The sequence below is a fragment of the Pezoporus flaviventris genome, unplaced genomic scaffold (genome assembly GCF_033815535.1).
Source record: "Pezoporus flaviventris isolate CSIRO_AGI_PZ_B2104156 unplaced genomic scaffold, CSIRO_AGI_Pfla_v1 ptg000040l, whole genome shotgun sequence".
NCBI classification, from domain to species: domain Eukaryota; kingdom Metazoa; phylum Chordata; class Aves; order Psittaciformes; family Psittacidae; genus Pezoporus; species Pezoporus flaviventris.
Window position 1 is genome coordinate 10558342 of NW_026892588.1, and position 13149 is coordinate 10571490.

The 13149-nt window shown below is 38.0% G+C and overlaps 1 protein-coding gene across 9 annotated transcripts in view; it reads right to left on the reverse strand.

Annotated features, from left to right (window-relative positions):
• Nucleotides 1-13149, reverse strand: part of ARMC8 (armadillo repeat containing 8) — a 67157-nt gene that overhangs the window by 16956 nt on the left and 37052 nt on the right. For 5 of the 9 annotated variants that reach the window (XR_009745477.1, XM_061465257.1, XM_061465256.1 and 2 more), the window contains 6 exons: nt 12569-12661; nt 8102-8161; nt 6830-6910; nt 3894-3969; nt 3713-3803; nt 141-201 (listed from right to left, as the gene is read on the reverse strand). Coding sequence is in view for 8 of the 9 variants with exons in the window: in XM_061465257.1 (XP_061321241.1) it covers nt 141-201; nt 3713-3803; nt 3894-3969; nt 6830-6910; nt 8102-8161; nt 12569-12661 (462 nt within the window). In the remaining variant the exon portion in view is untranslated. The remainder of the gene's footprint in view (nt 1-140; nt 202-3712; nt 3804-3893; nt 3970-6829; nt 6911-8101; nt 8162-12568; nt 12662-13149) is intronic. The other 4 variants (XM_061465255.1, XM_061465260.1, XM_061465259.1 and 1 more) reach the window with 4 other exon arrangements.

The following is a 13149-nucleotide window of genomic DNA, read 5'->3' on the forward strand; positions in this document are numbered from 1 at the left end:
AAACAAACAAACATGAGAGCTTGGTGCTTTGAAGCCTTTGGTATAACAGATTTTGTGCTACGTCTTATATCAGACATGAAACCAGGATAGCCCTACATGAGAAAAAACATTTTAAACAGAAAACTGTTTAACCAGCTCACCTTAAGAACGATGCAAGAATCATCTGTTCGTATTGCTCCAGCTCTGCACATGGAAGTAAGGCTGTAACAACACAACAAAACATACATTCAGCTATCATTGTTCTTATGCACTTCAGATATTGCAGAACAACCAACAGTACTAACAAGATATACTCCCCTTTGCTCTACCATTGATTTAAATACATTTGTGCTTACTAGACTTGAGCACACAAACTACTACAGGTGTATTTTTAAGCAGATTTCTAGTACAGGACATCATGCTGGAGCACCTATTAATACATACACCACACACTGGTTCAAAAAAGGTCTAACCATCAAACTCAACTGATTCACAGATCCCTTTTACCAACAGACTCCCCCCCTCCCGCCCCAAATTAACAACATACCTTAAAATAAAGGAGCAATATACATAGACATGTGGGTGCACTTAAACAATTGGGGAAGAATCTATACAGGGTTGGTACATTGTCAGCTTAGTCAGAAACCCTTCAAGCTTTGCATTACCTTAGGAGATGTGCTATTGTGATGCTTGTCCACAGGCATGCCTTAAGCTCTACCGAAATAAGCACTTCCTTGCTAATGATGAGCCCAATTAAGTCTCTTGCCTCTGAACTAAACCACCATTTGCTCTTTGTTAGACAACTTAGCGGACATGACAACTCCAAGGTCTCAAACTACAGTGCTGACACACAACATCAGACTAACAAGTAAGTTGCTCTGTTATTTTACCTGCACACCTGCTAGAAGCTACCAGAAACGCAAAGTAGTTCACTCACCACTAAAAGTGGTTTACATTTAAGTGGCTTATAGTTTCTACCTGCTCTGCTACAAGGACGTAGAATGAAGATAGATGGTAACTACTCTGCATTCACTGCAGGAAGTCGAGTACCTTTTGATTCAGCTTTGAACTAAATCATTGTAACTGGCTTTTATCACCACAGTTGAGATTAAAAAAAATAACAGAATTTCAGTAAAGGTGACTTAAAAGTAACATGTTTCAACTCTCAACTGGGCAGGTCAAAAGTGTACATAGAGTCCATTATAACTGCTCAGCTAAGGAACAGTAATAAGCTAACGTACTGTAACTATTGTGTTTCACTGCATTCCTGAGCTCCTTCCAAGTGCCTAAAGAAAGTTCTTTCACCTCTTAGAAGGTATCATCACTGATCCTTTTCCAAACAACTATCAGTTGACAGACAAAGCTAACATCCCATAATCAAAAGTCTTTTTAGATACTATTTGTCAGAAGATAAAAGGCTTGACTGTTAGCATAGAGATAATTTTATAAACTTTACTGTGCAAGCCCTGTAGCTGACAGCAGAAACTACTCATTTTCACACCTGAACAATCAGGAGAAAAGCGCTTGTCTTGCAGTTGTCATTTAGTACAGCCAAACCCTATTTGCCAGACAAAGTAGCTCTATTTCAAACTTGAAATAATTTAAAGTATGTTCACTTCAGGTAAAATATGCTTGGCTTAGCTGGAAGCAATTCCAGTAATTTTACTAGAGAAGGTTACTGCTGCACTCATAGCTGCAAATCACTCTCCCAAGAGGCTTCCTGTTCTTCCCTCTGTGCCAACACTGCTGCTCAAGTGAAGGATATTTACTCCATTTCAATCAAGAGGTATTAACTTGATATTAGTCTTCCAGGTCTACTTCAATTGTTGAAAATCAAACAAAACTTCATAAGATAGCCTTGTATGTTTTTATACACAAATACATAAAACACCAAGCAGGAGTTAAGTCTAATTTAAAAGCAGAGAAAAGAGGACCTATGACAATTTCCCCTACTACTCCTATTACAAAAAAAGAAAAGAGAGAGACTGACTTGAAGGCAATTAAGCAGGGAATGGACTTATAGAAGAAAAGCCAATAGGTCTTTGCAAGACCCCAGGACTGTTGTGAAACTGAGGTCTTGAGTGCTCTTCTAAGAAGGATGACTGCCCATGGACTAATCAGAAACCCAATCTGAAACTCAAGATTCTAGCTTGTCTTCCATTTCCCTGCAATCTACTTTTCACTACGTCATTTCTTCCATGCTTCCAAAGGTCCATGTGAGCCAAAGTACTGAAAAGCAACAGCAAAAGATGGGACTATCTACCCAACTCCTCCCAGTTTGAAGCAGATCAGTAAAGAACACCAACAGACCTGAAAGCATTCATCCCAGAATCAGTAAAAGCAACCAACAGACCTAGGAGCATTCCTCCCAGAACAAGGAGACAGTCCAGAGCCAGAACAATTTGTTTAACTCCAACCTACCTTCATGACTTAAGAAATAATCTAATAATTCTCTATGTATACTTTGAATTCTCAAAGAAACATCAATCAGAACTGAGACTGCTACAACACAGTTAATTTAACTTGCCTTCTTCACTAAGACCCACCTAGCAAAACCAGCTTGCATAGACTAATTGTGGTTAGAAGGGAGCACAGGAGGCCCCAGATGGACATCCCACGTTGAGCAGGATTACCTAACCCCCCCCCCACATACACACCTCTACAGCTTCTTCCACGAATGGGTTAAGTCATCATAACCTGGAAACATTATGAAAGAAGTCACCCTACCTACCCTACATGTTCTTCACACAGAATCTTGAGATCTTACACTGAGACAAGTGCCAATGAAATTGTATGGTGAACTGAACCAGACAACTCACTGATCCAGGTCAAAAGCTAAAACAATAATCAAACAATATATCATCAGTGTCCAAACTCTTGAGTTATGTTTAATTTTAGCGGTTTATAGCAATGGGTAGTTTTATCTTTTCAACTGCCTGAAAGAATTTATTCCATTATTATCAACACAAGGAAAAGGGTCTTAAAGAGAGTCAATTCCCAGCTTACGAAGTGAGTATAACCCTAGTGTTGCTGTTACAGAACTTGATCACATTTTGTCACAGGGTAGAAAGTCATCATGAATATGAACACATAGACATGTGCCCACACTAGAAGGGAAAGTTTGATTTGAACTATAAAATTAATTGATAACATTAATGCTGCTGTACGACCACAAGAAGCTTAAAGAATAATCTATTTTAATTAAAACATTTGGCAATAATGCCTACCTCTGCTCTATCATCATCTTAGTGCAGATAGCTCTCAACAAACCACAGCCCTAGTTACCCAAGTGAGTCCTCTAAACAGTGTTGCAACAAGGACTTTAAATTACACTACATGGTGATATTTCAGTATTATACTTTGTAAGGAGTATGTACATTATGTAAGGGCTATATACATTGAGTATATACATTGCATTGACCGTAGCCTATTCAAAGCAAAATCCAATTTACTTATGAAAACTGCAGTTCAGCTTAAGAAAATTCATATATCTGAATACACATTCCTGACAAAACTGCAGCTCAGCAACCTTTTTTCCTGTTTATGTACAGCAAAGTGAAAGTTATGCTATAAAGATCATTAGATAAGAACCACTTATTCAAGGATTAAGTTGATGCAAAAGAATAATTATTCCTAAGATTTCAGATCACATTACTATGCAACAAGCAAAAAACAAACAGTTAAAAAGTATGAAATTGCATACTATTTCATTCTAATTCCTGGTGAAAATTACCATTTGGCTGATGTGAGCTGCATTTCAATAGGCTTGTCCCTTTGTAACATCTTCACAAAAATTTGTGGTAACAATTCTCCATCAACTGACACTGAAAGCAAGGAAAGAGAACTCCAAGTCATTCTAATTCAGCCAGTTAATAAAATGAACGTCAAATAAGCAACAGCAGCATTATACTTACCATTTACAAGTGTCATTGATACCTGTGGGTTTTCAAAGGCTAGAACTGAGAAGCATTTCAATGCTTGCATTCGAACCTGTGTAAAAACATAATATGTGAACTATAAATGTAAATGCTAATTTAAAATTAATTTTATAATATCTAATCACAGCTGCAGTAAAATCTCTTCTCAGTAGTAGTGAGATCTTAAGTGAGGAGGAACAGATAAGAGGCTACCTGGCTTCAGAACAAAAGCTTTGACAACACTTCCATTTACTTTTCAGACAATCTAATGAATACAGCCTATGCTTCAAATCAGCAGGAAGCAGATTGTGTATTGAAAAAGCACTGAAAAAAAATCAGACCCATATTCCTGCCAGGTGGAAGTCAGGGAGGGGTGGGGTGGTAAAGGTTCTAATGAGAACAATAAAGTCTAGCTGGAAGTTACTTGTTTTATAAAATACTGTTTTATTAAATACATTAAAATTACTACAGCGACTACTTTCTTTGCTAGTAAAGACTACTTAAGGGCAATTAGTTTGTAGTTACATGAGAAAGAGAAGGCAAGCATTTGGGAAAATACGTAAATGTGGTCTTGAAAATGTTATCTGTAATGCTGCTGTAAAAGCGTAGTCCCTTCGTGTTAGACATCTCACCAGTGGTGAAGATGCACATTTGTAATGATGCAACACATGGGAAAGATACTTATGCAATCAGCTGGCTATGGGACAATCTCAGAACCAAAGGAAAAGAGTTTCTTGAAAAAAAGCAGCCAAACCTCTTGGCAGACCAAGACAAACTCTTCTAGTGGGGACTGAAATCCCATTTTGAGAGTTTCTGCTGTTTACTGATGTGGTCCTATTGCCTAACTCATCTGAGATACCTTGCTTTGCTTTACTGTAAGTATTGCAAAATAGTCAATGGCAAACAATGATAGGACAAGGGGTAATGGGTACAAACTGGAACACAAGAGGTTCCATTTAAACTTGAGAAGAAACTTCTTCTCAGTGAGGGTGACGGAACACTGGAACAGGCTGCCCAGGGAGGTTGTGGAGTCTCCTTCCCTGGAGACATTCAAAACCCACCTGGACACATTCCTGTGTAACATTATCTAGGTGTTCCTGCTCCGGCAGGGGGATTGGACTAGATGATCTTTCAAGGTCCCTTCCAATCTCTAGCATACTGTGATACTGTGTAATTAGAAATACATGCTGACCTTCCTGTTAAATTCTATTTGACTGAATATTAAGAAACTGGATATAAAAGCATGAGAATGAGATGGCTTGTATTCTGCAAAAATGTATCAGTTACATGAGAAGTCTGAGAATGTTTAATTACTGCAGAACACTAAGAATGCAGCTAGAACTACAAGGAAGCTATTAATCCCCCAAGTATGAAAGTGTATGAAGAGCAGTTCAGTATGTGCACTGGGAATTTAAAGGCCTCGCCAAACTAGCAAAGAAGGAAATAAAGAGTACGTATCTCTCCAGTAAGGTAGGACTAAAAATATGTACTTTAATGCAATGCTATGTGTATCTTGTTGTGAAAAAACAACTTGGAAAACTTCACCTTGCTCCAATTTCTTTATTTTCAAGCAGCTCTTTGAAAAACTTAGGGAAGATTCAAAGCCAAAAAGCTGTTAGAATAGGTTGCAACCCAAACATAGCTTGGAAAATTTACCTTAAGCTACAGGATAAAAAACGTTAGCTAATGAGAGAAAGAGTAAAATTTTGCCTTATCATGGTGAAAACTATTCAGTACAGAGAGACAGAAGATAGAAATTTATCAGTTCCTCTAACAAAATATTGAACACACACTTCCTACTGGATTTATTAAAAAAAATAAAGCAAAACCGCAAACCAAACAAAAAGCACCACACAGGAGATTAACAAGCCCCTGGAACAGAGCACCAAACCTCCCTTCACTTTAAGTTCTCATTTAAAGAGTTTTTCCTGCTGAAAGATACTTTATCAGGAATGTTCTGCATTAGGCAGGAGATCAAAATAAACAAGCACAATTATCTCCTCCAACCTCAATTAACCAGCAATCAGCCTACTTTCAACAAAATAAAAATGGCACGATAACATACCAGGTATACTGTATGAGAGATTTTAGTAAAAATAACTCAAGATAAATTTGGATACACTGAAGTGTTTCTTATTTTCAGAACTGAGACATTCATACTTGGAGGGGAATAACTGATAGATTCATAAGAAAGTCCTTGAAAGTTCAACTCCTGAGACATCATAGGACTGGCTTCAGATTTAAAATTATCTGTGTAGCAGACATCTGCTAGCCCTAAAAACCCCACACTACACAGGAGAGCCTCAGAAAGCATTTTATGCACTCAAACATTTTATTAAGTCATCTACAGCAGACTACTAAGGCTGTGCTCAGGATCTGAAAATTTGGCCTTAGACTTCAAAGATCTAGTTGACCCTCCAAGTTACAGCTAGAGTATGATGCCTTTCTCTAGAGGCAGTACTTTCAGATAGTCCAGGATGGACTTGCAAAATGCAAAGGACAATGGAGTTGAGACTTCGGAAATTCAGCGAGCACAAAACACAGGTAGTCAGCAGCCTCCACACATTACATGTGCATGCTTTCGCAGGTGTGACTTCTGTTTAGGACAGCTCACATTTGCTTCTCATTGTCTAAATTTCTTTTTCTCAACTACTGTTCAGCAAATCAGACCGTATTTATTGGATTGCCAAGTGACTGTTCTCCTTTGGATGAATGACAGATAGCTTTATTTTAATTAATTGTGTTTTAACTTCACAGAGCACTTCAAATCAGTCTCGTTTTGCTAGAAATCCATGTAAGTAAAACCAACTTTTATTCTAGTAATACATATTACACCTGTTTAGAGTTCATATGCACAGACATAATTTTTATAATCCTCATTTGGATTCCTTTCATAAATATATGTAAAACATGGAATAATTTTAACGTCTTACTTTGTAGGAGGTGGAGACTAATAGATGTGCGATATTCTGAACAGCTCCATGGTTAAATAAGATTGTCTGGTGATCTGGACCCTTCAAGGGAAAACATACAACATGATTTACTTGATTTACTTTTTTTAACAAACATGGAAGAGGCTTCCACTATCTACAACTTACTGTTAAGTATTAAAGGTAGATATATTAACATTTACATCGTAATCAGCTGGCATATCAACTATTTTTAAAATAAAGGAGTACAACTCTTTATTTTTATAGCATTTGTCCTTTTCCAGTAATCATTTCCACTCTTTTCAATAAGCAATGAAATTAGTTGCCACAACTGAAAAAACTTTAGAGTTATAGAAAATTTCAGAAAAATAGAGTATTTATATTTCTATTCTTTCTATTGGAAACAACTGAAAGCTCCTGATTTTCTCTGAAAGTTTTATCAATTACCCTCAGTTACTAACATCTTCATTGGTAGTATTAAGTATTTTCAACAATTTTAAGTTAATTTTTAATTCTGAAACTGTTTCCTGAATGTGGTAGTGCTTTGAGATTGACATTCTCCTCCTACAGATTACTTTAGTTTCAAACATATTTAGCCATAAACCTAGTCAGCCACCATTCATTTATTGTCTTCAAGATCTAAGCTGGCAATGGCTGATACATCAATATTTTTCCAAGATTTAAAAAGCATCTGGAGTTAAACAGATACTGGATTTTGCAGTAGAAAGGTCTCAGAACTTCTGTAGTATGACAAAGCTTGATGAGGTTGGAATAAACATGAAGTCTCAGTAGGACCTGTAACCCTCAACTGTCTCTTGTGAAATCTGATCTGTGACTTACAAACATCTCTTCAGAAGTAGCTTCACAACTCTAGTCATCTTTGCATTAAGTACGAGCTACGTGCAATTTAAATCCAGCTTTTGGAATGTGACAGCATTAATCATACCTTGATGCATTTTTTTGACTAATCTGCAAGTGAAGAAAGTTATCTTCACTTGCTCTTTTGTTCAAACCCAGCTGAGTTTATGTGCACATCTAAACATCCTAGTAGGCATGAGTGGTGTTTTCACATTTGAAAAACGGTTGAAATCAGATTCCTCTTACAGTCAAAAGAACATCTTATAACATCCCTTACTCTAAGTAAAAAAGCATAAAATTACTTCAGATGTAACATATCTGGTGCTTTAAGAGATGCTTCAGCTGCTACTGCCACCAAGAGCTTTCTATCAAAAAATGCAATTAGAACAGCATGGTTGAAGTAGGAAAACAACTTACATTGGCACACAGAAGTGGCTGAGGCAATGATTTAAAGCCGCAGCTATGCCAGTGTTGAAGCTGAAGAACAGACATTAAAATATGTGAAAAAAAAAAGAATGAAATTAAAGTAAAAGAATTCATATTGACCTACACAGTTTTAGTAATCTACAAGTATTAGTTACTTTTCAAAGAGATGCAGATGGTAAATTCTGTGCAAACAGGACAAATGCATTTCAGAGTTGACACCTAGGTGTATTCTCATTTGCGTACTGCTAGATGAACAAGAAAATACCTAAGCTGTACACATTGTGTTTGCACACACCAATCCTGCTTCTTTTAATTCACAACCAGGTTAATCACTAACACACAAATAGGGACAGCTTCAAATTTAAATGTGAAAACTTGAGAATACGATGTATCATTTCCAAGCAGCTTAGGCACCAATTTAATAGCAAGACCTTCCACTTTTGTATCTTTTTGCATATACCAACAGAGTTCCAGGAGCCAGTCCTACTAGAGTGATCTTTTAACTCCAAATATGATTGAATGCCATAATATTTTGGGAACAGAAATCATACTGCTTGCATGATTTTCCACCATAAAAATGTCAATTTTCAACAAAACAGTAGAACAGAACAATGTAACAATTAATTCCATAATGACATTTTAAAAGCAGGTATCTAAATGCAAATGTACCTTGGTTCAGGAATCCAGCACCAGGCCTAAGATCATGTAAGAAAACATTCTCAGAACAGGCTTGGGAGGAAGCTGCCTTGATTACAGGCTGTATCCTGGATCTTTCCCAGACACAAGATTTTAATTTTCAACTGGTGGTGAAATTACTACTTACAGAGATGTCACCACATTCAAATACAAGTTCCAGAACTATCCTTCCAATTATTCAAACAACATGTTTCCAAATGCACCTTATGTTTTTAATTTGACCATTAGAATAGTAAAGCTTACCTACCCATATCACTTTCTCTGTGCAATAGAGAGAAACTTAAAAAGTAAATTTTGACTTGCATTTTAGCTTACTGTGTACATCAACCTCTTTTTTTTTTTTTTTTGTTTGCTTATATGTTGATAGAATCCTGTCTCTGTATGTTAAGGACGTCATCTGCTCCCCCTGTAAATCAACACTTTCCCTTGCTTAGGATGACTCTTCTCCAAGGACAATGTTTTTCATTAGTTAATTAAAGTGCAGTGAGACACTATAAAATAAGCAGTAAAACCAGAAAACAGCAGCAATACGCTAGCAGCCTGAGTTAAGTATTGCCTAGCTCAAGAGAACAGATTTGAGCTTTTCCAGGGATATTTGAGCAGGCAAGAAAGAAAGAAACCTGAGAAGCCCAACCAAACAAGATTCTGGCAAGGAAGAGGAAGAAATAGATTCACAAGATCTAAGCAGAGAACAGTATGCAGGGAAAAGGAGGGTAGGAGCTATGATACATCAGTATTAGTTTAATGAATGAATGTACTAAAACAAGGAAAAAGAAAAACATTAATACCTCTTATAATATATGCTAAGCCTTACCTAAATACTAAAGATTATATTAACTTACTTCTGAAAAAAGTTAGAAAAGTTCTTTCACTCATGCCCTTTTGGGGGGAAGCTGAGGTCTTCTTTAAAAATGTACTAAATACTAAAACTTCCAGTATTTCAGTTTTCTTCTTCAAATTATAAGAATGTACATTGCCTATCCATATAAATCACAAAATTCCCTGCAAATTTTCCTTCACTGTATTAGATGCATTTTGTTATGGGTAATGGTTGGACTTTATGATCTTAAGAAGTCTTTTTCAACCTACTTGATCCTATGAAAATACAATAATTGACTTTGATAATCAGACCTGAAACCCAAGAGCTAAACAACAAAGAAAACAGGCATTTCAGATTTTTGCTGAACAGCTGCATTTGCCTGGGCAAGAAAGAAATAAACGAGTTCTTGACCAATTTAACATTTGCGATGATCTGGTTACTCAACCTCAAATATTTTTGTTAAGTAGCAGATGTTTATTCTGTAAATGCAACTATTTTCTAATACTCTTTTCATGTGCATTCATGTTCCTATCTGTTCACACAATCATCTTTCTCTTTCCAAAAACTTGATTATTCAAAACATTCACTGTAAAATTTGCTCAAGAGATATTTGAGGGGTGGAGGAGGCATTAAAAACCTCAGTGAGCACAGTGAGTTTGTAAGATCTTCTTTACCCTACTCCTGTTAAGTAATTCATTTGGAAAAAGACGACAATAACAGTTTTCGTGTTGGATTAATTATGTGGAGTTACTCAGCAGTCCTCACACAGCCAACAGTGTTTATACTGCTACAGAGCTAACTCCTGATTGTATGAACTGACTTCTATACCACCCAATAAGCAGTCCTGTGTTATTTTGTAAGCCAGCATGGTCCATTTTTTCACCTGTTCCAGCTACTAAGGAGACTTTCAAGGGCTTGAAAGATGCCTCAACTGTACTTTTCTTCTTAAAATACCAATTTCTTTTTGGCTGGATGGCTGCACGCAGAGTTGCGGTCAGTGGCTTGGTGTCCAAGTGGAGACCAGTGATGAGTGGTGTTCCTCAGGGGTCCATATTGGGACCAGCGCCATTTAACATCTTTCCCAGTGACACGGACAGTGAGACTGATGCACCCTCAGCATGTATGCTGATGACACCAAGCTGTGTGGTGTGACTGACATGCTGGAGGGAACGGATGCCATCCAGAGAGACCTGGACAGGCTGGAGAAGTGGGACCGTACGAACATCACAAAGTTCAACAAGGCCAAGTGCAAGGTCCTGCACCTGGGCTGGGAAAATACCAAGCAAAACACAGGTTGCACAGATACTGGATGGAGCAGCCCTGAGGCGGTGTTGGTTGACAAGAAGCTCAGCATGAGCCATCAGTGCGCACCTGAGCCCAGAAACCACCCATGTTCTGGGCTGCATCCCCAGCAGTGTGACCAGCAGGTTGAGGGAGGGGATTCTCCCCCTCTGCTGTGCTCTGGGAACACACACACACACACACACACACACAGTCCTGCATCCAGCTCTGGGGGCAAAAATACAAGAGGGATGTGGAGCTGTTGGAGCGAGGTCAAAGGAGGCCATGGAGATGCTGTGAGGGCTGGAGCAGCTCTGCTCTGGAGGCAGGCTGAGAGAGCTGGGCTGGTTCAGCCTGGAGAAGAAAAGGCTCCAGGGAAACCTTAGAGCAGCTCCAGTGCCTAAAGGGGCTACAAGAAATCTGGAGAGGGGCTTTTGACAAGGGTCTGTAGGGACAGGACAATGGGGAATGGCTTTAACCTAACAGAGGGGAGACTGAGATTAGACATTAGGCAGTTCTTCCCTGTGAGAAGCTGAGGCGCTGGCACAGGTTGCCCAGAGAAGCTGTGGCTGCCCCATCCCTGGAGGTGTTCAAGGCCAGGCTGGACGGGGCTTGGAGCAATCTGCTTTAGTCGAAAGTGTTCCTGCCTGTGTCAGGGGGCTGGAACTGGATGAGCTTTAAGGTCCCTTCCAACCCAAACTATTTCATAACTCTTTTTCCAGTATTAGCTAGAGAACTGAACTTCCACAGTCCAGTGTAGGATTTTGTCTTCATGTTTTCTTTAAACAATTCCATAACTATTAGCAGCTGAGTTACATTTTTATATCACACTAACTTTGCAGTTTTCAGCCTTTCAAAAGAAATGCAATTGGATGACTGTACATAAAGAATACTTAAGGTAGAGAAAAAAATAGTTTTAAATAAGGAATAATTCAGAGTTCCAGAAGACTCACAGTGATAAGGAAGGAAGAAATTGGAGGTAAATGCTTAAAAATCCATAAATTTTAGACAGTTTTCATTTGTTAGTCTGGGAGATAAATATGATGTATGATCTTTTAGTTTTAAACTGTTTCTACAAGGGAAAGATGCTGTACAAGTCTGATTTCCTATACTGAATTATTTTGATGCAGTTACTGTATAACTCATGGGTTTAGTAGATACCAGAGAAACACAACAATTAAAAAAAACAGTGGTGTATACAAACATGGTGGGGGAGAAGGGGGAAGAAACAAAACCCTCTGTGTTTGGAGTGGGTTTACTGCTGTTTTTAAATTAGTTTTCCCATATCAGTGGCATTGCACTACATAGCTGCAATGCACATGTATCTGGAGAAACCTGGTAGAGCTCAACTGAAAAGAGCATTTTACTTCCTCTCACCCTACAGCCTTCCAAAATTTGTACTGACAACAGTGAGGACTGAAACTTGCCTGCACCGCTGACTTTATTTAGAAGCCAAAGGTACAAACACACACACTAGAAATAAAACACTTATTCACATATTTCATTTTACTGTGTGAACCCCAATGAATCTGTCAGCAAATCCAGAACAATAACAGTTAAGTCATTACTGTCCTACTGTTCCTGCCACAAAAGGCATTTTTCACAGCTTCTTATATGCCAAAAACACAAGTTACATAAAGAACATGTATTCTCTTTCTTACTTTGCAACAATGTGAGAAGATCTGACATATGTATTCTTGTGTGTATCGAGACCTACTGAGCAGTGCCATGAGGTGGGAGATAACTGTAGCATCCTGGAAACAAGTGAGAAAAGAAAATAGTATTAACACTGTATTTCAACATAGTTTCTTCACAGTTTGCTACTTAAAAAGAATACTCTTGATACTGCATTCCATTTTCTCCCTTTCATTTGCAAGGGCACAGGACAAGATCATTAAAATAGTACAGGAGAAACTTCAAGGCAAGAGTGACAGTTCTGAATTAAGTCTGCATGGAAAACATAACGGGTCAATGCAAGTTAGATATAAAACTTCTGGGATTTGTCTCCAGATTATTTACTTCATAAGACAGCAAAGAAAGAATGGGGGGAAAGCCCAAAAACTTACTGACTGCAGATATGGTTACTGAAAGCAATTACTTCAGGAGTTGTGTTTGTATTTTCTCAGTACAAGTGTGATTTACTTACCTCTTCATTTCATGTCCAAGTACAAGAAAGCAGGGAGAGGAACAAGGTACCAGACTGAACCATGTACAGTCCACCATAAATTCTGTGGCACTCACT